The 24,748-nt window shown below is 39.8% G+C and overlaps 3 protein-coding genes across 6 annotated transcripts in view; 1 reads left to right on the top strand and 2 right to left on the bottom strand.

Annotated features, from left to right (window-relative positions):
• The window catches only part of CDC73 (cell division cycle 73), a 98,514-nt gene extending 95,937 nt beyond the window's left edge, over positions 1–2,577 (bottom strand). Inside the window, exon 1 of the mRNA XM_042819062.1 lies at positions 2,415–2,577. Coding sequence (XP_042674996.1) covers positions 2,415–2,545 — 131 coding nt within the window. The 5' untranslated portion in view covers positions 2,546–2,577. The remainder of the gene's footprint in view (positions 1–2,414) is intronic.
• A 299-nt stretch (positions 2,578–2,876) lies between these two features.
• On the top strand, positions 2,877–4,972 carry GLRX2 (glutaredoxin 2). Of its 2 annotated transcripts, none has more exons than XM_042819520.1 (4): positions 2,877–2,957; positions 3,266–3,335; positions 3,519–3,695; positions 4,296–4,972. In XM_042819520.1, exons 1-4 carry the CDS (start codon positions 2,923–2,925, stop codon positions 4,425–4,427), a joined length of 414 nt encoding a protein of 137 aa, XP_042675454.1. In that variant the 5' UTR covers positions 2,877–2,922; the 3' UTR covers positions 4,428–4,972. The 2 variants fall into 2 exon arrangements, with proteins under 2 accessions (XP_042675454.1, XP_042675455.1); XM_042819521.1 differs by lacking the exon at positions 2,877–2,957 and adding an exon at positions 3,046–3,120.
• A 733-nt stretch (positions 4,973–5,705) lies between these two features.
• Positions 5,706–24,535, bottom strand: RO60 (Ro60, Y RNA binding protein). Of its 3 annotated transcripts, none has more exons than XM_042819517.1 (9): positions 24,468–24,535; positions 18,211–18,813; positions 16,943–17,163; positions 16,554–16,700; positions 15,488–15,625; positions 15,078–15,194; positions 14,138–14,251; positions 13,552–13,698; positions 5,706–12,314 (listed from the first exon to the last, which is right to left on the bottom strand). In XM_042819517.1, the coding sequence occupies exons 2-9, from the start codon at positions 18,788–18,790 to the stop codon at positions 12,162–12,164; spliced, it is 1,617 nt and encodes a 538-aa protein (XP_042675451.1). In that variant the 5' UTR covers positions 18,791–18,813; positions 24,468–24,535; the 3' UTR covers positions 5,706–12,161. The 3 variants fall into 3 exon arrangements, with proteins under 3 accessions (XP_042675451.1, XP_042675452.1, XP_042675453.1); XM_042819518.1 differs by having other exon boundaries at positions 18,211–18,810; XM_042819519.1 differs by lacking the exon at positions 5,706–12,314 and having other exon boundaries at positions 13,578–13,698; positions 14,145–14,251.
• Positions 24,536–24,748: the final 213 nt, after the last annotated feature.

The raw sequence follows: 24,748 nt of genomic DNA, 5'->3' as shown, positions 1-24,748 counted from the left end.
ATTTCCAGTTCATGCATTCACACTGAACTTTTGGGCAACAGGAGTTCACTCATCCTTTAACTGTTCTATTTCTTCTTGTGTGTTTGAAAGCATAAGGGCCTGCATCCTATCCGTGACAGAAAGTGATAATCCTCAGAACCACAAGACTAGACATGCAGAGCACCCTCCAAACTATAACAGCCACAACTAACAGCTCACTGTTTAAAAATTTCTCAGATGTGGATATGATCCCTCTGATGGGTAAACAAGGCAGCTAAGGCGCTCTGTTAGATTGATTCCTGCTTTTGGTTTTGAAACTCATTCTATACTCACTCTTATGCAGCCAGAAGTCAAGCATTAAACCAAAACACACGCCTTCAAAACTATTCAGTTATGTTCCACGGATTCAATCTGGGAACTAACCTGGATTAAAATGAACCTCTGTATGTTTTTCAGGCTGCTTTTCAAGCAGCACCGTTCCTCAGAGCAATGCACTGCAGACAGCCCCTGGTGCCAGCAGGGAGAGCAGGCAGTGCAGGGCAGCTCAGCATACCCGCAGCACCGCTGGCTCCTGCCAGCTCCGTGCTCAAGGAGCAAGTGTTAAATGTCTACTGGGACTACTTCTAATTCTAGAAGGGACAGAATGCCACCACTGCTACTCAGACTTAGATTACTCTCTCCTGACTGCAGGAGATTGTAGAGATGCAATTACAGCAACCACGCTGTAGACACCTAAGATGGAAGTCGTATTTGCCTCATGAAAGATTAAGCTACAACAACTGCAAGCACAGCTTGGTCCCTCCCAAGTGATCGAGGATATTAGAGGTTTTGAATCTGAAAAGTTCCTGAAGATGTTCCATGTATGACCCTGAAATTACATAAATTAACAGCTCATAAACTATGATGTCAAAGCTGCTCAGCACGGCTTGTAGAACTGGTTTCATTTTTACACCTTTGTTTCAAGGACTTAAAGTACCCATGGTTCACAAGAAATGCTCTGCAACAGTAGCAGTCTGATGCTACCAGAAGTTCAGATGCCATCTTCTTGAGTGTGAACTACAATTTACTAAAATAAAGAAAAAAAAGATATCCCTAAAATCTGTCAGAAGACAAGAGGAAATACATAGCTGTTACAAAGCTACTGCTTCTGTTCAGCTACGCATACCCTCTGCTCACCCCCAATCCTTCCTCCATATAGATAAAGCCACCTTAACGCGCATAATAAAGTTTTTCTCTCCAGACGCTGTCTTCTTGTCTTTTGGTAATAACTCACAGGCCCAAATCAAGTTTTCCTAAGCATTAGTAGTTCGGTTTGCATATCAGCTTGTGTGTTCCTACAGAACAGGGATGAAAGTTGTCTGTCCAGTTAGCCTTTACTCCTTACTGCTCAAAAAGACAAACTGCAGCAAGGAAAACACCCTAACTGCCCAGAGTTACTCAGCAGAACAGAATGAGCTTTGAAGTCCTTGACAAATTCTCAGCTGCTTATGCAGATATTTCTCTTCCTCCCTACGTACTTACCAGCATCTCCCTCGCAGCCAGGAAGTGCAACTAAATCCCAAACAAGTTTCTGAGAGCTTGAAACAGATAACGAGATAGCACAATTCTAGTTCTACACTGTGAGCAAAATAAAGCCAGTTGAAACAAATTAATCTGCCTATGAACTAAGGGAATAGTTTAAGTTTCCTTTCTCTCTTGAAGTACAAATCAGGACATTGCACCACTACTAACATTCTCATCGTAACACCAAGAACAAAACAAATCCCTGCTCTCGGGCTGAACAACCAGGGGTTTGCTTGAGAAATCTTTCAGTTTCCTCTACTTCTCTACCATGTTTTAAAGTATTCTTTTCGATCGGCAGCACTTTGTATCTAACAGAAAGCATCACTTTCCCTCGGTTTTAAAGGCTGTGTTTTACGAGGCTCATTGAAGCCCTTCCAGCGTGGATGTTAAATTATATCACCGCTCAATAGAGAAAAAAGAGGAAGTAACCTCCTGTGTTGTAAACAGCGCAATCAAAACCAAGTTCAACAGGTGCAAAAACTCTTTTTTTCTTCAAAACCCACTACGCCTAGCAGCACCGTTTACGCAGTAGGCACAGCGCACGTACGAGGAGGGCACTGCGCCGGGCCCACCCGCAGGCGGCCGAATGGCAACCGGAGCTCTCAGAGGAGCGCCTCTCACCCCGCACCGCACCAGCCCTCCGGTCCCCGAGGCCGCCGGCCACACACCGAGCCCGGACCCCGTCCGGCGGCACCCGGCCCGGCCAGGCCTCGCCGCCGGCCGGCTGAGAGAGGCCGAGGACGGCGCTTCCCGGCCGTGCGCTGCGCTCCGCCGCCGCCTCCCGCAACTTCGAGGCGACTTCTTCCCAGCTCCCGGCCCGCCCCGTCTCCACCACAGCGGCCACCCACCGCCCCGTCGGCCCCGGCGCTCACCCCCAGATGACATAGTTGGTCTTGACATTCTTCGGCCAGGAGAACTCGCCGAAGATCACCTCGTCGCCCTTCACCACGATCTCCTTCTTCTGCGTGTTGTATTGCCGCAGCACGCTCAGCACGTCCGCCATCTTCGCCCGAAGCCGCCGGCCGCCGCCGCTCCGCTCCGGCCCGGCCCCTCCGCCAGCCGAGGAAGGACCCCGCCGTCGGCCGCCAGGCCCTGGGCTGCCTGCGTCGAACGCCTGATAGCAACCGACCTGCCGGGCCCGAAAAACCGAGGTGCGGGCGCAAGCGCGGGCCCGAATAACGCTTTATAACTGGCTTAAGAATCTAACAGCATAACGGCCGCTCCGTCTCCCTCACCGCTGCTGCCCGATGGACGGCGGGCACAGGCAGAGCGCCGGGCAGCCGCGCTTCCCGCGGGGCGGTGCTGAGAGGAGGAGCCTGAGAGCGGTGCCGGACCGCCGTGAGGACTGCGTGAGAGCACCGCCCCTTCCTGGCGGCCGCCATGTTCCTGCAGAGGGCGCTGCGCCTGCAGGGCCGGTGGGTTGGGGGCTGTGAGGAGGGGGCGGCGGAACGGGCCGGTGGGTGGGGGGAGCTGGGTACAGCCCGTATCATCTCTTGGGAGGGTCTGGGTGATCTCACAGCTCATAGCAGGCTGTTAACCTCCGTCTTCCTGCCTGCACGAGGGAACCGGCAGTGCAGGGTAAGGCGCGTAGGAACTGCCGTACTGCGGGCTTTGTGAGCTCCCACCTCACGGAGGAATTCCGTTTAAAGAAAATAGTACGAAGCCAACCTTTAAATTGGGGACTGCACAACGTGTCGTGTGTTAAACTTAAATTTCTCTTCAGTTTTAGAATGGGAAATAGGCTGCCCACCTCTGTCGAGCTGTCTGATGCTGCTGCTGTGAATCAGATCCAGGTAACAGGTGATCCTCAAACTTAGTATTGCTCGTAGTATTGGGGTTTAAACCTTGTAAAGTTACCCGTCCCAAGAGTTTGTTGCTGTAGTAGCAGATTGGTAGCTTGCTGCTTGTTTTCATACCCATTGGATACTGTTAAAATACACCAACTTACTAACTTGAATGTTCTTTTGAATATATAGGAGGTAATCTCAGGCAACTGCGTGGTGATTTTCTCTAAAACAACATGCTTCTACTGCAGAATGGCAAAAAAACTTTTTGAGGGTTTAAACGTCGATTACACAGCTGTAGAACTGGATGTGAATAAAAATGGAAGCCAGTTCCAAGACATTCTTGAACAGATGACGGGTGGCAGAACAGTAAGTATGCGGTTTTTTTTTTTTTTGCAAGTAATATGGCGATGAAGAACTTACACTGCACATTTTCCCTATGGGTTACAGCCATCTTGAGGACTTAATTTTTGGTGGGCCAAGTAAATTTAGGATACAAGCTCTGAAATTAAAAGCAAGAACTGCAAGAGAGTTCTGTGCTTGGTTTTCCTCTTCAGGTCTGAGAGGTGTTGTTTTCAGTAATGCTACTAAGATCATTTAAGTATCAAACTCAGTTTTCATCTGCACGTACACTTCATTGTGTACAACATGTTTTATGTCTTAATTTTATGTAGCCTTGCCTGACTCAAATTTTAAAAATTTATTACAATCTTCCATATAGTGATTTTATTTTCCTTTTGAGAGGAACACGTAAACAAAGTCTTCGATTTCTGTAGACATAAGTTATGCAATAATACTGAAACATGAATTTGTATATTAAGAATGTAAATATTTCATATGTATATATTCACACACATACACTCACGAGACTGTAGTTTGTATGAACACAGAACAGTGCTTGCATGTGTATGGTGTTTGCTTAGATTTTGTTATTTGAAGTAACAAATGCAAATTTCACATTCCTGACAGGTCCCAAGAGTGTTTGTTAATGGGACTTTTGTTGGAGGTGCTACAGATACTCAAAGACTTCATGAAGAAGGCAAGCTGCTCCCATTAATTAATCAGTGTCAAGTGAAAACAAACTCTGGAACTACTATTTAGCCTCAGTTATCTTTTATATAAAATGGGTAAAAATTCAGACAAGTTAAAAAAAATCACTAAGATGTACTGCAACAGCTGGGCTTAAGCAGCTTCAGACTGTGCTTTTTTGAGTCTCAAGTGATTCTCTGACACAGACTTCACCGAACTGACAAATTTGTCTTCTTGCCTCAGCTTTACCACAACCACAGTGGCAGTTAACGTTATGTATCTCTTGGAACCCAGGTCTAAGATAATCATGTCATTTTTGTTACATCCTCATAATATGCCTCACACTATCAACTGTACAGGAGTTAAAAGTTTTTAAGAATCTTAGTGCCTGGGTGGTTTTTATTTGTTTTCTGCACATAAGTTTCATTTCTGGTTTTGTTCCCACCGTTACACTGTATGGTCAGTACAATGGCTCTGTAGGGGGCCACAGATCAATTATGAAGCAACAAAGTTGTAGTGATGTTACTGTGTAAAACTTGTTGAAAGTTCTGCTACTTCTACACTACTTGTACTACTCATTCAAGTGTTTTTGCCTCCTATTAAAAGCAGTACCTATACTTGCGCTTGTTTTGTGTTTTAACAGTATTGAAACGCTGTATTTTGTGCAAATTCCATTGTAATTTTGTTTATTATTTAACTGTAATTTATGGGAACAAGTTATGCAAACATGGAATCAATCAAGGAAGTCCAGTGGCAACATGCATTGTTCACTTTAATGGAAGCTGAGAGTAGGAGAAGTGAGTTAGTTTCATCATTGCCTTTCATAATCACTCAATCTGATCAGAGTCCAACAAAACCTTCAGCTACCCAGGCTTGCTAACAGCTCAGTTATCATGTTAAAACCAGCTAGGTTTTGACAGTACTGAAATACATTAAGATCTGCTGAAGATCTACAGCAGTCTTCCAAATCCAGCCAACTTGCTTTTAGTTCTTTTGTCATATATGTCTGCAGAAGCAGACATATTGCAGTAGTGAGCTGTTCTCTTGTGCCAGGCCTGGATATGAAGGGTGCAGGATGTCTGACTTCATTTGCCTCCCTCTAATTTCAATATCTGATCACCTCACTACTGAAGTTTAATTCTAATTGGTGCAGTAAAAAGGGAAAAGATGCTTGCAATTTTACAACATTAGGTAACCACCTTGGTCTTTACTCTGCAGTATCAGTCTATATACTGTCATTCAGGAATATCTTCGAGGTGTAAGCCAGATCACCTGTGCCTAATCTGCAGCTACAGACTATGTTATGAACCATTCAGTGCTATTTTGACACTTAAGGCCACACACAATGAGTCCAATATGCATAGAGTTTATTTAGTATTTATATTCTACAGTCAAAAATGCAATTTACTAGCAGTATTAACTTGCAGTTAAATGTCTAAAAAACCTAAATTCAATAGTTTCAGTAAAATGTACATCCAAAGCCAGACCAACCAATGCCAAGACTTGGTTATTTCAAGAAAGCTCATATGTCAGTAGTAAAAACTTCTTTCCTCAGTAAGAGACCATTACAATACTAAAGATGCACAGTTTAGACTAAAAATGCTAGTCAAGGATTTTTATTCAGTCCCTCCTCAAGATAACAAAAGCTCTACACTGATCTTTAGCTAACTAGGATTGCAAGACTATCATCTGAATTTGACAGCTTCCTTTTTGGGATGCAGGTTTGAAATAAATTTAAATAATATTATTTGTAGAAAGTGTTCAGTATGCAGCTGGTCTGCACTGTGCATCTTTAATTCATGTAATTAGAGATAACACACTGACCTCGTGTTTTTACCATTGCAATTTACTACTTATTTTTTCTAATTTCATCATTGTCTTAATTCTTGACAACAACACTTATTAAGTTAAACAAACAAGTGTGCATCTCTCCCTAAATTTATACTTAATAAAAGAATTTATTTTGCATATATGCTGGTATCAAAGTATTCTTTGCCCATCATTCTTAGGCCAGTTATATTTTCTGACAAGGTTAATAATTGTGCACCTGGAAAGCCTGCAAATCCATAATGTAAGTACTCACGGTATGCAATATAGTTTAAAATAACCCTTTGAGTTCTAAATTTCAGAAGTCTCAGGGCATTGTCACTTAAGGCAATATTCCACTCCAATGGTTGAGAAAGCATGCTGTTTGCCTGCAGAGTCCAACAAGTGCCAATTTATTACAGAAAATCATGTTCTTAAGGCAATCAGAGGGTTAATTATGTTTCTTTTTCAACTGCATTAAGGCTCCCCATCCAAATATTTTCTTGTTAATTTTGTGTAATTCCATAGAAAGTAGCAGCAAGACGGTGGCTTCGTTACCAGGTAGCACAAAGCCACCACGTTATGTTTAAGTTGTTTAAACATGATATGGCAGCTGAAGTGTGGTTCTACTCTGGGAAAAAAAAGGGGGGGAAGGAGGCATTCAAAGCCAATCATTAAAACTGTTGCTTTTAAAAAACAAAAAATCATCTCTAGAACAAAAGCTGTTTATCTTACCATAAGTCTCTCCTTAGGCTTTGAATGTTCAAAATTACCCACTAAAATCCTCTGTAATAGGAATTATACTTAAGATAAGCACTCATCCAGCTCAAATACCACGCTCCTAAGAAGCTGGAAGCAAACTCAGTTATTTCACAAAGCAGACAGAACTGTGAATGCACTTATCTGCTCATTTCTTTCACAGGATTCTTCCTCAAGAGTAGAACTACACTTCTAGTTGAGAACATAATGGAACAGACATTTCTTTGTCATTAGTTGCACTTAAAAAAAGCTGGTATCATCAGGAAAACAGCTATCTCCATTATTTGTTAACGAAGCATTTGAGAAGTTCCCAACATACCATGTACACATATGCAAATATATAGATTTAGAATGCAGAAATACCCAGAGAAACCACATTTGACAGTATCAAAATCATCAATCCAACTTTAAGCACATTAACTTAAAGACATCATACTTTCTGCTTAAGTTAAAGTCTTAGCTCAAAGCAGCATACAGCCTTGTTTTACATTCCCCCCTTAAGTCTTACTTGGCAGCGTTGTACACTGTACTGTGTTGTGGTACAATGAAATCTATCATTTCAGCAAAATAGCCATTGGAAAAAATTACTCAAAACTTATCTGTACTCTGTGAACCACTGCAAGCAGCTAAACAAACTTACAAACTGGCAAAATGCTTAACAAACAAGACAAAGTGTGAGCAAGATGACTGACTTGTGCTCTGCTTTATTTCTACACATTCTATTCTTCAAATGTTTTCAATATTGCAGAGAAGCTGCCCATTCATCTAGAGTATTCATTCACATGTTTTTCTTGTTCTGCATGTAACAGCAACTTGACAATATTAAAGGGAATGGAAAGCTCTGACCCACCAAACTAATTCTGAAAAGAAGATTTACATTTGAGAAGCCGTTTTTAAATAGTTCTGTGAAAATAGTACCATTTAATTGCAACAGCAGACGCTGGATTTTTAAAAGAATAAAGATACTTTTGTAATTTATGCAACTTTTAAAACCAAAGATCTGATAAATACAGCAAATTAAATACTCTGTTAGAGAATTATATAACCAAAGAAAGGTAAATAAAGTTGTCCTGCTTTTAAAATTAAGTACTATGACATCAGTTGTGGTATAAGTTGCTTAGCTAAGCTATCATGCTCAACAATGGCATAAAGGCAGAACACAGGCAACAGAAGAGAGGAGGAGAGCATGGAGCGAAGAGAGATTCAAGTATAAACTAAATTTCACTCAGTGATTGGAATTATGGGGAAAAAAAGCCAACATGAACAGAGAAAAGCAGAACATGGGAAAATATGGTGATACCAAAGCCAAACATCAGTGGAACCAACAGTAGTGCTTCAGGTATGACAGCTACAAGTTAGGCACACGATTAAGAAGAACAGTATCTTCCAATGGAGAAAAATATTTTCCTAGTGTTTTTTTCAGTTGGAGCCATTGTTAAAATACATTTCCAAAATGACTGGTGTTCTTCTTTAGCCAAGAACATACACTCTATCAGATAGCCTCTCAACATCCTGCTCCCACAATTATTTAACTGTGGTTTAAAGCAGCAAGTTACTTTACAGCCAGTTTTTAGCGGCCATTGCATACTGGGCAGTTAAACCAGCCTCACTAACTTTGTATCTAATCTAGACTGACCTTTAGACTTCTTCAAGCACAGAAAACTGCAAATTAAGCCCCTGTGTAATTAAGTTCTACAAGCATCCCAAACCCTACTCTCTCTTGCTATACAATTCCTGGCACAAAATTTTAATTCTTGGCAAAATCACAACTGTCTTGATTCATTATACAATGGTGACTCATTGTATTATATTTAGAAGCCTTCCATATTCTTAAGTGTATCACTGCAGTGAAAAAGCCTGCCCCTCTGATGTCCACCGCTTACAGCTCTTCATTATAGATGAACATTTTACTTCAGCTGTGCTGCCAACCATTAGATCCTTTCCTTAATGGTAAAGTGCCTGAATATTACTAGATTATTATGTCTTAGACTAAGAATTATTAGGGAATCACACTGAAATGACAGTCAAACTGAAAGCCTATTAATGGTGACATGTATCAGGAAACCTGCATTCGCCCAGCTGCACTTTTAGACTTAAAGTGTTTATTCTAAACTTCACCATTTTTAAATTCTTTCCTGTTCTATTTTACAGGTAAACTGCAGAGCACAATTACAGCCCCATTTTTCGTTTTATTAGTCCAAGTGTTCCTCCAATGCAAAAGATACTATCAAATTGAGAAAGTCATGTCTCCTCTTTAGTGAAAGGGCAGGTTACTTATGGTGTATTGAATTAGCACCTAAATCTAGCAATTTTGTCTCAGGTCTTGTTTAAAAAGAATCAGAGCACATTATATTACACATTACAATCGCTGCCCCTTCACGTGTTCAGGTACCATTTTAGGAATTACCAGTTTATAGGAGAAATGTGTATTATAGCACATAAGTCATACTGTCCTCCTGAAATCCAGCATGCAGGCAGATTAAAAAACCCATCAACTTTTCCTATGGAAAAGAAAAATGCATCATCATTCTTATGCCACTTAACACAAGACAGTAACAACCCCAGAAAGAAGACAGCAGGAACAGGGGTCAGCACACCACCAAGTAAGCTAACAGCTGAAACACTTTGGTTCTCCCTCTGTGCAAACTTTAAAGGGGGAGCAGATGACAACAGGATCTCAACAGTGTTAGCTTTACATTGGACAGCCACCGCATAAAATATTCTAACAAGATTTTTTGATATGGAGTTAAGGAAAATATTTAGGGGCATATTATGTACTCCAGCACAGATAACTATATCTAGCATCAACAGATAGAGAGCTACATTTTCTATAAGTCCTACTGAAAAATTCACCTTCCCTGTACTTCAAGGAATCATATTTTAAACTGGAACCACTTTCAACATCACAATGCTACTGTAATTTCAGTCACTGTTAATAACTAATGTTTTACCTGCAGTATATTTATGCAGTTAACTGCCAAAAGTTACTTGAAATACCAGTTCAAGTTTCTCATTCCATACTTAGTCCAACACAATTCCTATTACTTCACAAATACTACTTCAAATAAGAAAAAGTACTTGCAACAGATACTTAGCCATCAGTTATTTTCAACACCTCTAGCTTAACAGGAAACATCTGATCAGTTGTTTGACTACTGTCTCATTTCAAACACACTACCACCAAAAATATTTCCCAAACCAGTGCATTTACTTGAAATAATTAACATGTAAGTACGTTCATTCCCTGTATTTATTACGTTTATTCAGCAAGGAGACTACAGTCGGTAGGAAGCTTTTCCACAGGAAAAGACCAATTTTTTTTTTTTCCAAATTCAAAGTGTTATTTTGTTAGTTTTTTGTAGGAACACTTGTTTGTTTCTGTGTGTTACCTGACCAGCTGGTGCTAGCAAAGTGTTCTTCAAGCATTCTAACAGAGCTGCATTGTAATAGCAGTGATAATCCAGAAGTAACTTGATTCACGTTCCCTGAAAACTAACACACCTACCATCCGCTCTTTAAAGACATGGATTTAAAACAATTCTGTTGTTTCTTAGTGTCAGAAAAGGACTCCCTTGCCATTTTCATTTGTTAAGGTAGAGTATAAATCTGTAGCAGAATACCTTCAGAAACATGTAATCTCATTTTAGATAGCACCAAATAGATATCCATCCTACAGAACCGCAGCTTTGGATTTATAGTCAATATGTAGGACGCATAATTAGAGGTATCAAAAGTATAATATGAGCTTGAATTTTACAGTTAAAAGCTTGCTTTTTTAGGCAGAAAAATATGTTCTTACATGTCATTTACCACAGTTGGGTTATTTTTATAAACCATACTTATCTTCAAATTAACATCAAATTCACTGTTTAAAATAGAATTATCACAAAAGAGGCTGACATAAAATGTCTGATGAGAAGTGATAAAACCATCAATGAAAAAAACTCTAAGACTGCGATCTCCTAAAGAGATCTTCTAACTTCCCCCCCCCACACACACACATCTATAAACACATACACAGCATTTTAAATACATATACACACGAGTTGTTATCAGTCCCTGTTCCTAAGTGGTAAGATATTCACTAGCTTTTTCCTTCTTTCCTCACACTCTTACTATCAGAATGAAAAAAAAGAAAAATCTAGCTTCAGTCACTTCCTAAACAAGATTTTGAGAACGAGGCAACTGTATATTTCATAAAAGTTAATAATTGGTCACTATAAACTGGAGGTAGTTTTGAAAAGCATTAGATTAAATTAAGAAATCAGAAGTAGTGTTCATCTACAAAAAGACTGTAAAAATGAAGTATTTGCATCAAGAAGATTATTTACGTGTCATTGAATACATTCTTTTGAAGAAAATGTGGTTATTTGTTTCTGGTTGTTGCCATTCAGCTTTCAAGAGTAGGCTAAGATGCATGCACTTGCTGATCTTCCTCACTGAAAAGCATGCTGCTGCTGCCTGAAGTCACAGCAAGCTCTGAATGTGGTTTCCCAGACATTTCCAGGCCTAGCAAATCTGTAAAATTTTCTCTGAAGCACACAAACCCTAACACAGTGCTTCTGAAACTGCAGAAATTACTCCTAAGAACTTTTTTTTTTTCGTAGAAATCCAGATATCCCTGCTAGAAGATTTAGCATGAACTCTTCCCCTTTCAGGTTTATCAGTGTGAAATTTCACTGGGTAACATTTATACTTCACAGTTGCGCGGTCTTACCTGTGCCAGAAAATGGGTTTTCGTAGACCCAAAGTATGACAATGGAAACCGTTGAAGCTTAGGAATTTGCTGAAAATACCAAAATTTTAAAAAGGCCCAAGGAAAAAAAACACACTCAACTAACCTGCTGTTAAACTGACACTATTAAAAAGCTAAAACCACTTTTCTTTCCTGCCCCATCCTAGGAATAATTCATCAATTTATTCTTGTAAACAACCATCACACAGCAGTGGGGGGAAAACATCTCAGTGTTCATGATCTATTATAAATGAAATTAAATTACATGTTGTGTAATCCCGTAACTTTTAGCAAACTTCCCATCGTTGTTTTATTTTTTGCACAACAGGAAAAAAGGAGAAAAGTGATTTATCATCTGCTTTTCTTGCTTTCCCCTCACAAAAAGGGAACATTTTTGATAAGTATATTATGTGCCATATTCTAATAAAGTACATTTGGCCAGGGGTTCCCAGGGTTAAGTCTGTTGCCAGCAATGGACCCACAGGGAAGAACAGATGCCTAGAAAATTAAATCAAATCCAAAATGAAGTTTCGAATAACATCCAGAGCTCCAGCATCAAAACCACATACATCCAACATGCCTCTGTCATCTGGATCGGCGATCGTAAAACCATTTGATGTCATTCCACATACAATCAATTTAGCAGGAATACCCATTTTCTAGAAGAAAAACAAAAAGATATTTTCAGAGCACAGTAACTGAAACATGCCACAGGCCAAATCTTGCAATCCTGCCTACGTAAGCCATTGTCTGAAAAGGCACAGAAACTGATAGAAACCAGACGTGTCATGACAAGAATAGCAGACTGTCTGTTAACACTAAGTTGCAATAGAAACATCAGTGACATTAAAATAAAATGAATTACAATGAAGGATATTAAAAAAAAAAAAACTTTCCTACAATATTAAGTTTCATAGATCATTTCAGATGTCAACACTGCTTGCTATTTGAAAATATTGAGATCTGATGATAATAAATCATCTAATAAAAGTCAGAGTGTATTTTTGTCTAAGGCAAGGATTTCCAAATGTTGGTTAAACAACAAAAACAGCTGTGGCCTGAACAATTCAACTACATGAGCCAAATTCATAGATTAGCAACATGTAAGGTGAAGCAAAACAACTCTTAGGAAGATCAGAGTACAGAAACACCATGTCAAAAGCACAAATGTAGGCATGGGAACTAAGCTCTACAAATAACTCTGCCAGAGTTTCACCACACAAGTTAAAGATTTAGGTATTAATTTCATATTACTGAATATGATTCAAATGACAACGCCCATACACAGTTGTATTGGTAGTTTAAGGTATATTAACTTAAAAACACTTCCCTTAAAGCATGAAAGATTGCTGTTCAAGTCATAGTTTTAATAGCAATGTGCTGGCAAGAAGGTATTTTTCTTAGTTCCGTTTCCAAACATTGCAGCTACACAGCCTACACAGCCCCTTTGAAATGTACAGAACTTTCTTCACAGGATACTATCACCTCATTCTCTACAGGTTACCTTCATTACTTCATTTATAGTCTGGGGGAATCTAATGCAGAGATCCAAGTTAAACAGTAACACTAAGCTCAGAGAAATAAATTTAAGAACTTTCAACAATTAACTTATTTGTATTAGAACTTATTAGATCAATCATATAGAATGCAGAAATTCATATATTCCCTGAATGCCAAAGCAGAGTAGGTTAATCACAAATCCTTTTAGTAATTCAGTATCATTAACTATGTACAATTATTTCCACTAATTCAAAGTAGAAAATATAATTTTTTTAACACTGTATAAATTAGTATTCACTTCATATAGCCACAACTTGTTAAGTCTCTAAAACATGGACAGCAGTGACATATTTTGTATTGCATTGATCGATTGCAAGCACTCAGAAGTATATTTACCTCCCTGTACTCTCTAAGAGCTGTTGCAGGATGAGTATTTCCAGCAAAAGTCTCGTTATCAGTAAATACAATGAAGACATCAGCAGCTGTCTGTGTTTTCTGAGCCCATATCATTGGAAGGGAACAATCAGTGGTACCCATTGGAATCTTAAAAAAAAAAAGCATATACATGGAATATATATTACTACAGAAATTAGTAAGCCATGGAAAAAAGGCTTCTTAGGTAAGCTTCATGTTTTGTTATATTCAGAGGCCTCTTTGTTAAACAACACTTCATTCGTTCAATTCACTTCTGTTCTGCCTATTTATTTATTCTTTTTAAAGTAAGCATTGTGAACTAGTAATGCCATTGTCAACGTCATTATTTAATATTCAGGAAGTCAAAATAATCACTCTAGTTGAACATTCCCTAAATAAAAGGGAGGGAAAGATTCCTGTGGTTTACAATACAGATATCATCTAAACACACCAAGAATGATTGCAAACAAAATAAAATGCAAATCATGTAATTGCTGAGACCTCTCAACTCTGATGTTAGCAAGGGCAGTCTCCCAATTTTATTTTATTTTATTTTAATTTTACATACTTCATACATTTTCACTAATACTTGAGGTAACATCATATCAGCTGTCACAGGACAAGGGACCATTTCATGCGAAAAGGCAACAACATGGGAATCCTTCTCAACACGTGCTACAGCCTGAGGAAGAGGAAGACAAAAAAAGAGTTGTTTAGAAATTTTATTGCCCAAATCAAGATACTCCCTGGTGAACACATCACATCCTTAAGTCACTGGGACTCATATACGCTAAAGTTTCAGCCCGCATTTTAAATATTCTGCAATTTGTGAACAAACAACACCACAAAAAAAAAAAAAAAAATCAGAGCTTAAGAGCTGTTCTAATTACTGTTACTAAATGTATTTCCTTGCTTCTCTACCTTCTGACATAAAACACTACATGTTTAAAACCAAACAAGTTCCACTCTAATATAAACACACATGAAACTGTACAATACCAAACAGAGGCAAAAGCTACTGCAATACAGAGGAACCATTGATAGTTCAAATGCATATAAAAATTACCCCAAGTTTTCTTAATCCAATCTGTATTAAATTATCAACGCTTCTGAATTGTTTTCTATGTATTTTCAGTTAAGCTGAGTGAAAAAGCAGCCTTAACCACTTTGATTACAACTGGAAATTGGTCGCTGGGAGGTGTTCAAGGCCAGGTTGGATGTGGCCCTGGGCAGCCTGGTCTACTATTAAATGGGGAGATTGGTGGCCCTGCCTGTGGTGAGGGGAGGTTAGAGATTCACAATCCTTGAGTTCCCTTCCAACCCAGGCCACTCTGATTCTGTGATTAAGCATTTGAACTATCAGTATGGCACACTGTCATATCTTCTACATGTAAAAGAATACTATAGAGCAGCTTCCTCCTGATTTCTAACCAGCTATAGAGTACCTCTGTTTCAGAATCACAGCTCAAGTTGCATGTAGTTACACATAGAGAAATTTAATGCCTCACCATGCACATTGCTGCTGCAACCGTGTTAGCGTTCAGCACACTGCCCAGAACTTTTTGAGTCATTGATGCACTGACATCAACTGCAATTAAGAAACGTTTTCCTGTTGGTTCAAGTGTCTAAAAGGAAAGACAAATGAGAACATGTACAAAAAAATTATTAATTTGTTCTTCCTTCTGTCTGCCACCTAGATGTGTTTTGGTTTTTAATTTTTTTCAGGACAAAATTACAGGATGCTATTGCATTGCCAAAAACTAAGTAGTTTTTTTTTCCCCCTTCCCTCATTTAGTTAAAATCATTAAGATTTTTGTTATCAAGTTTGAAAACTCTTATTCAACCAGTAAACATTTACTTATATTTTTTATAAGCTTCCAGAAAATAGACGTAAGCCTAGTAAATAGAATTACATTACCTCAAAAGTTTTGTAGAATGAAGCATCTAGAGCTTCTAAAATGTCTTCATCAGGACGCCACCAAAGCTTCCCTCTGCTTCCATGTCCAGATTTATAGGTTTCTAATGCAACCAATACATGGAATGGATGTATTCTACCCTACAGGCAAAGTAATTAAGTAACTTTTCAGAAGCCTGAACTTACTAAGAACATATTAAGAAGCAGCACAAACTAAAATGAAGACTATAATGCAAAATCTGCATGCTTTAATTATTTTTGAAGAGTTTGTGTAGTGGCTGCTGCTGCATAATATTTCAAATGGCTTCACTTTACTCATTTACTGAGTTACAAACATTGCTTCTTTCCTCTTGGAGATGTTCAAGTCATTAATCACCAGCAGCAAAACTTAGGAAAGCTGAATGCCTGTCTCATCTTTCCTCTATCAAGGTATTATCCTACCACCTTTGCATCCCTTTCTCCAGTGCATCAGTAATTACACAGAATTAAAGAAGAAACAACAGAAAGGAAAGAGCAGTGAGACAGGAAAAAAGGGAATTGTTGTGTTCAATTCCACTAATCAACTTAACTTAAAAAAGAACTATCAGAAAGTCACTCACCTTCTCTATTTCCCAATACACTCCTAGGGATTGCCTTTGGAGAACCCTTCTTCCCTCTTACTGTATTGCCTCTGATGGACTGTAAATCAACGTGAAAGGAGAAAGGCTTCCTTTTCTGTCACTTTTTCCTCTCAGAGGCTAAGCTAATTACTTCATTCACTTCCTGGGATCTCATAAAAGTGCCTTCCATTCACTTTTTTAGGATTGTATGGCTGACTCTAAATTACAAGATTTACAAACAACGGATGAACCCATCAGGCAAAGCTTGCCATGGCCTCAGTATAAGATAGCAGATGTCAGTACACCTCATCTGTAAACAAGTTACGCAGTTTTTTAAAAGAATAAGCTACAAATTTCTTAAAGACTCCTTCCTATATTTCATGAAGGGGTTGCCTAAAGGAACAGTTCAGGAAGACATTAAGAGTCAAAGGTTGGCAATGATTATGAATTTATTCATTTATTAATTTTACCTTTTTTAGCAGTTTCTCATTTCGCAGTCTTTCACATACTATTGCCACTTCTGAGCCCCGTGGTTCAAGGACTGAATTTGCAGTCATCTTCCCTAGATTTCTCAACAACACAGAAATGGGCATGTCCTTCAGCAACGCCTTCCAAACCTCCGAGCAAACAATAAGGAAAACAAGATGAGATTCCCAAGTACAAGAACTGACACCTGCATGTTAATTAAGTGTATTTTAAAATAAGTGTGCAAGTTACGTGAAGATTTGTTCTATAATTACCTACTTGTGTAAATAATTTGGAAAAAAATAGCAGAAGGGTATTTTTTTTTTTTAAACAGAAATCTTAATATTCTAAGTGTTACTGTAAGGAGAATACAAAGCTCCTTAAGTTAACCTACCTCTTTAGATTTCAGATGGTTTGTCAATAGATGTTCCCTAACAAGACCATATTCCTCTATTAAATGAATAACCTCCAATTCATCTTTTGTGTGTTTCACTCTGTCCACAGCCTCCAGGTATTTTAAAAGCTTTTCAGTCTCAGCAGAAACTGCTTTGTCTTTGTAAGCTTCTTGGACATCTTTCCACCCTTTGGTGATGTATTTAGTGACAATAGCTACACCTATAGAAGAGGAAAATATTTTCCAAGCAGGATTACAATCTTTATACTGACATCTGTCACTCCAGCAAACAAGTTAGCAGGTCATTTTTTGTTAAAAACCAAATGAAGAAACAATGAAAAGAATATAACAGGAACTTCCCAGACCTGATGATCAGTTCTAAAGAGGGTCAGCTCCATACAATTTAAAACAGCTATCTTGATTACTGTGTTATTTTCCCTGAAAATAAAGAGCCTAATGGATTCCAAACCATCACTCTTCCTGATTAATGAAAAAGCATTATTTCAGCATTTGTAAATAGATAGGAACAAACTGGAACTATTATATTATTTGACCTTCTCTTAACATAAGGAAAGTAAAACTAGACTTTTTACCTTGAAGACAGTTACATTTCTGACATGATCCCTCACATCTTTACAGTGTAATTTATACAATACAATTGCTAAGAAATCATCATTCCACACTGGTATAGACAACCAAGGTCAAGCCAGTACAAACATATGACCACAAGTATGTGAAAAACACGTAGTCAGATTGTTTATGACTTCACAAGCAAGTACATGACAACAAGCTAACATGAACAAAAAAGGAAAGATAAACGCCCAGTGAGGGACCTTCAGGCTTATTAAGGGTTACTAGCACATTAAAGATCATACACTCTTGCATGGAAATGAGATGGGAATGTAACAGCAGCTATTCCTTCCCAGATGTACCATCTTCTAGCCCTATGATATGCGTGTTTTAAAGATGAAACAGAATAACCAATTAGAAACTGCATAGAGAAGTAATTCTGTAAACAGCTATCTATAACCACTTCTAGTCAGGGGTGTGCTTACTTTGCAAAGGATAGCTAAGCACCTGATTCTGTGCAGAACTGAAATAGAGACCTTTATGTGGATTCCAACTCTGTGCACTTATTGGCTACGCACACCAGACATGAAATCAGCCCCTATTGGGGATAACACAGGTATTCATGTTTCCAAAATTATTCCACTGTTAATATTACAGGTTTAAAATGAAGTATTTTCAGGTGGATGAAAACGTATTACCTTCGCTGGCAGGTTTCAGGTGGGACAATCTCAGAAGATCTTTATGAGACCAACCACTTCTCTGTTTATATTTTGTAACTGCTAACGCAACAGCCATGCCATTCTTTCCATTGTACCAATCTGCCACAGCTTTTCTCAGCGCACGGCCCCACATGCCACACTTCATACCCTCCTTCAAATCTTTTTTAAACTGGATGAAAGTAAAGAGATGAGTTGGTACGCAGCACACCTCAGGAACAGCTTTAAACGCTGCTTGTTTTGTTTTTGCATCAGAACACTGCGAACAGATCGCAAGTGCAAAAAGCAGGGGCTCTTGTCTGGCTGTTCTGCCTTCTTGACTGAATGTCTTAATTTCCTGAACAACTTCACAACCTCTGCCTTCCTCAATCAGTCTCATTAAAGCTGCTGCATTTTCAAAGCCCAGCCTCTGCTCCTTGACGCAGTAAGAACCACCTTCTGAACCAAAGCACAAGAAGCGGTGCAGTCGATTCATGTCGGTGACGTGCCACACGTAATTGCTGTCGGAGTTCGGCACCTGCATTTCATTCGGGGGTTGCACTTGGTTTGCCTCGTCCTCCATTGTTTGCACTTCCAAGAGGGCTGCTGAAAGAATGGTAATGTTCATTTAAAACTACTACAAAAGCTTTCTGACTATATCCCTTTCTCAGTTCTAACTTAAGTACATACATCAGATCTATACACCTTGCCTTTTTTCTTCATAAGCTTATTACAAGTATGCTCTAAGTGTGCAATAACTAAACCCAATGAGAGATTGGGAATTTTTTCCCTACCTCCCAACAATAACTAAACCCAATGAGAGATTGGAAATTTTTTCCCTACCTCCCAAGTTACAACAACAATGAATTAATTCCCTTAATTAGTAGTAGTTTCCCTAGGAACCACTTTATGCCAACCAGTGGTATAGAGAAAAATCACATAATCACAGACTGGCCACAGTTGGAAGGGACCTCAAGGATCATGAATCTCCAACCCCCTGCCACATGCAGGGCCACCAACCTCCCCATTTAATCTAGACCAGGCTGCCCAGGGCCCCATCCAATCTGGCTTTGAACAACTCCAGGGACGGGACATCCACAACCTCTCTGGGCAGCTGTTCCAGCACCTCACCACTCTCTTAATGAAGAGCTTTACTTTTAAAACAGAGGTCACGTCACTTTTCTTTGCCACAAATATGTTACACTACTTTTCTAAGTAGGTTTTTGGTTTGCATGCTGAATTTGGACAAAATCAGGATCTTGCTCCACTCCATTTCGCGGAAGGATGATAGAACTCACCAAGTGAAGAAACACAATGCTAAAATAAAGTAAAATGCTGGAAGAATATTTAATCAGAAGATTGAGAATTTAAATACAGTGGGTTTCAGTGAGGCTTTTTACACAATAGCTTCTTAACAACTGACAGTAGCTCAAGAAAAAGAAAATGAAACTGTATTAGAAGCTCAAATAGTCTGCTGCATCAAATGAGACCTAAAAAAACACAGAAATTCTGTACTGCTTTACATTTTTAGTAAAAAGGAAAGAAAGCACCATGAGAATACAATCCTTCAGTTCTTCATATATTCCTGAGTTTCAAGAATTCCACAGGAGTATCTATATGCAACAATACTGTTCTTACTTGAAGAACATTAGGATGGTAATATTCAGCCCATAATATGGAAGCTGAAATAAACTTAAGTAGAATTCAGTCAGCAGGGTAATGAGGAAAAAAAAAAAAAAAAACACTTTATAACCTCCATCTTCATCAATCAGTCTTATTAAAGCTGCTGCATTCTAAAGTCCACCTCTGCTCCTTGACACAGCACACACCTCCATGGTCAACTATCATAGAATCACCGATCTTAAAGATCAGCCTGATCCAGTCATCACTGTCATCACTGTCCCAAAAACATTCACAAAACAACAATAAACACAGTTTCCTCAGTTCTCATCTAACAATAAAAAGACATTAAATAGCTCAGTTACCATGCTACATACACATAGAGCAATCTAAACTCTACATAAAGCATGCACCCACAAGTGGCATTTCCAAGAAATCCACTTACCCATCTTTAGGTAGGCACATAGCTGCCTTTGATGATGAACAGAGAAAGAACTTTTCTTCCCAATAGAGATAAGCAAAATATTACACAATGATTTATGACTTCCCTTACTTCAAGGGAATTACCCTTCCTCCATTCTTGCCTACCTACAGTGATATGCTACCTGTATCCAGAATTAAAAAAACAAACAACCATCAGCAGCCCCCACCACATTCTATAGGCTACTAAAATAATAAAAATGAAATTTAAATGAGATAAAAGCTGAGCTCTTAGTTTAAAAAAGTATAATAACAATAAACGCATACATCTTCACTATACAGCCCCCAGTGAGGGTCAGCCCTTAAATGAGCTCTAAGAGAGGTGCAGCCAGGCTCCACCCCTTCTGCTCACACAGCTGAACTGCCTTCACCTGTGCTCCCAGGGCTGACCAGGACCTTTTCCCAGGTGTTCAATCAGTGCTTCAGGCCTGACTCAACAGTTCCAATACAGTAATATTTTGTAAAGCCCCAAACAAAAATCCAAAAACCCCATTCAGAGTGCATTAGTACATTTTTTCAGGGGAAATAAGCCAACAAACCAAAAAACCAACTAAACAAAACACCAAAAAAAAAAAAAAAAAAACAACTCCCAGCCACATTAACAGGTAATGGAAAAACACCATTACCCTCAAGTATAACTAAGAACAGGAAGCATACAGGATTCTGCATGAATAACTAGATCTCCACACAGATGAAATCTATGAAATAATTCCTTTGCAGCTTCCATATCTGTGCCTTAACGTACATTACATTAAAATGAGGCAAGTAAGAAGTGTCTTCTCACCCACTGATGGGTTACCAAGGCTTATAATGAACTGGAAGGGCCACATCTCCAGTTAAACAAAACACTTATAATCTCACAGATTATAACATTTATCCAAAAAGATTGTATTAGATAAATATAAACACAATTCCTTAATTTTTTTTTGTATTTTCTCCTATGTTTTCAATTTGCATTGGTGCCATTTAAATACTGTAGCAGAAATGCTAAGTCACAGCTTGAAGCAATGATTGAGTACCTGCTAGGAAGGCAGGACCTACCCAGGGGAGCTCAGATGTGTGCAATGAACCTGAGTGATGGAAGGGCTGGAGCCAGGATCCACCCTTCCCAGACCTCATTTAAGGGTTGGCAGTGGAGGTGAGAGTATTCCTTGTTGGATATCCCTGCCTATCTGAGGTCTTCTAAAGGTAAGTAGCTCTTTTTTCTTCATTTCTGTGTTTGTGGTTGCTACACTTGGGCTCATTCTTATTTGCTGTAGCTAAAAATTATAATCATTCTATTGTATCATTATATGTGCCCATTTTACTTCTCACCTGATGAAATTATGTTGTCCTTGTGTGTAGTTTTATAATCATTATTATAAATTGGCTACCATTATCCTCACTTGAAAATGGGAACAAAACTTAATTGGAATAATTTTCACACTTCTAATCCTACAGATAAAATCATAGAATATCCTGAACTAGAAGGCACCCATAGGTGCCTATGGTTGTGGATAGGGATCATAGAATGGTTCAGGATAGAAAAGACTTCACGTTCATCTGGTTCCAATCTGCTGCTATGGGCAGGATCCCAACTGCTAACTGGGTACCACATCAGGCTGCCCAGGATCCCACCTAGCCTAATCTCTGTAGGGATTCAAGACAGTATATCTACAACTTCTCTGGGTAGCCCGTACCATGGCCTCACCATCTGTAGTGGAAAACTTCCTCTTATCATCATTTGCCTCTTTTGGCACTTAAGATGCCTATGGAGGCTGCTGAATCTCCAGGCTAGGTCACCAAGAATAGAGGTTATATGATTTCATGTCTAATTCCTACAGGCCATGTATAAACATGTAGAGATCCCTTTAGATCCAAGCAATTGTTTTGGAAGAACCAGGCCTATTGCTTATTTCAACGCACTCAAATTGAGCTGCTTTTAGTATTTCAGTGACACTTATTTCCTTTGGATCAGTCTTTGGCATGTGAGCCACAGCTCTAGTTAACAATTTTCTCAATAAAAGGGCATATTTGCAGTAAATCTTATTCTTACCGTTCAAATTGCAGAGGCTGGGATTTCCCTCTGTTATACTTACTGCAGAACTGTACAGGTTGGAAAGGACTTCTGAGGATGATTTAGTCCAACCCCCTGCTACAGCAGGTCCCATAGAGTAGGTTTCATAGGAAAGCATAAGCTAACAATGTGCTATTACATCAGCACTTGGTGTAAAAGGCAAGCCTACTGCAGAGATTGCCACCAGTTTGTATTTTATCTAAACCAGAACAGCAAAAAACAGTCTCTAGTTTCAGAGAGGAAATAGTTCACAGAAGGTAAATAACTTTGGAGACAGTAAATTTGCAAATTTTATTTTTCCAAATCACCAGTACAAAAGAAAATCACTGATCAATAGAAGGTGATGGAGACCCAGGCTGGTGACTGAATGCACACACCAATGGATTTGGGGGTTCCTGAGCAAGGGGACATAGCAGCTGAGGTGAGTGTTGCAGGGACTCGGCCCTGGGACAGCGAGTGGGGAGTAGGACCAGGGAGGGTTTGTTCACAGGAGGCTGGGAATCACTGCTGCCTGCCTCTTGGGCAGAGAGTGACCACAGCTTCTCTCTCTCCTGCAGCCTGTGACACCTACCTGCTGCAGTGCCAGTGAGCACACTCAGGTTATGGCCTGTAGAACCTGTCCTCCTGGCAGGAGGAGCTGCCTCAGGGGACTTAAAAGAGCAGTTCAAATCAACAGAATGTCGTGGATCCTAACACAGATTGTTTTTTTTTTTTTTAAAAAGCCCTTCCTTATTCAGCATTGAACTATTTAAATCATACTGGCTGCTTCTTAATCCTATTTAGTATTTTAGAGTACCAAGCTCCCAAAGCTACTCCACCTTGCTATCTAGTCCCTATCCTCTGCCCACACTTCACTGTTAGTTTCTTCCTCTCACATCTCTAAAACACAGACAAATCTCATTCCTGCAGATGACTAAATGCAAATATGCATTGAATGGGTGCTTTACCAAAACCCTACTATTGCTTCTGAGCTGTAACAATGTGAATTTCAAGCCCTGATGGAAAATTCAGCAGTACTATTTTGGCTCTGGAATATTCTCAGCTTCTGAGTTACTTGAATGCAATTAACAATGTGAAAAGCCTTAAGTCACACACTAAATATAACAAAAGAAATGAATGAATGAGTATTGGTATGAACCTGCCCAGTTTGAACATGCTCCCACTAACAGGAGAAATATTACCAGTGAATATCCATGATCAACACTGAGATGGTGAAATTAAACTATTAGTTTTAGAAAAGAATTGCTATAAATTCATTTCACTTCCGTAGTTTTAACCATTTGTAAATGTAACTTCTTCGTGGAGTCTATCAAAAGAAAAAATATAATCTACCATACTGTCTTCCAGAGAGGAAAGTAAAAACAACAGTAAAGGAATGTATACATTTCAAGCACAACATAAATTAACCTGTAAGCAAAACACGGTTTTGCCTGGCATGTAGCAGCCCATATGGAGCTTAAGTACTGAGGAGCACATTGATACCCATATTTACCCTAACACAATTGAGTTCACAAGCTGATCTCTACCACATTTTCTATGACTGCTACAAATTACTGCTGGTTTTCTTAAGACATGCTATACAATGCAAGTTTCAGTTACGTGTGAAAATAATCCATCTGGAGCAGAAAGCTTTAATAGAACCATAGGTTTTTAGGCTGATGATGAAACAAACTTTGCAGTGAAAACATGGAGTTTGACTGAGTTTGATGCTTTATTAAAAGAAAAAAAAAAAAGCCTGTAAAGTTTAAAGTCAACATTCAAAATTGTCCTCAAAATCCAGATATGCTTTCTGCGAGAAACCACGTTTACCCCCCCCTTTCAGTAACGTGAGGTCAGCTGTGGAGCTCAGCACTCCTAAAGCACAGCAGAGCCCTGACAGCAACGTGAGTGCTTTAGATAGCGATGCTTGATTCGGCTCAAAAGGGGAACGTTAACAGCCCGTGACCCAGATGACCAATGGAGAGCCCTGCAGCCGACACCAGGCTACTTGGGCCCTGCAGGACCCACCGGGAGCCCGCAGCCCGCCCCGTGTGCGAACGCACGGCGCAGCAGCCCTCAGCCTCCCGCCCACCGCGCCACAGCCGCCCCGGCCGCTGCCACTTGCCTTCGATGCCGCGGGGCGTGGCCCACCCGGGCCAGCGCGACCTCCGACCCCGAGCAGCGGCGCGGTCCCGAGGCGGATCCCTTCGAGCGAAGGAATGCGAAGGGCCCGACGGAGCCGGGGGCGGCGGAGCCGGTCGTGAGCGCTCGGAGCGGCCCCAAGCGGGTCCCGCACCCCCACACGCGGCCCCGCCCGCCGGCGTCCTGACAACATCCCCGAGACCCGGATGGAGCCGCGCCCTCCGCCCCGCGCCGCCGCGCTCAGTGCCCGGATGGAGACGGAAA

This window comes from Centrocercus urophasianus, unplaced genomic scaffold (genome assembly GCF_019232065.1).
Source record: "Centrocercus urophasianus isolate 14NV4802_14NV808 unplaced genomic scaffold, USGS_Curo_1.0 seq_18, whole genome shotgun sequence".
NCBI lineage: Eukaryota > Metazoa > Chordata > Aves > Galliformes > Phasianidae > Centrocercus > Centrocercus urophasianus.
Note: the sequence above shows the minus strand (reverse complement) of the source record. Positions and strands in the feature narration are given on the sequence as shown.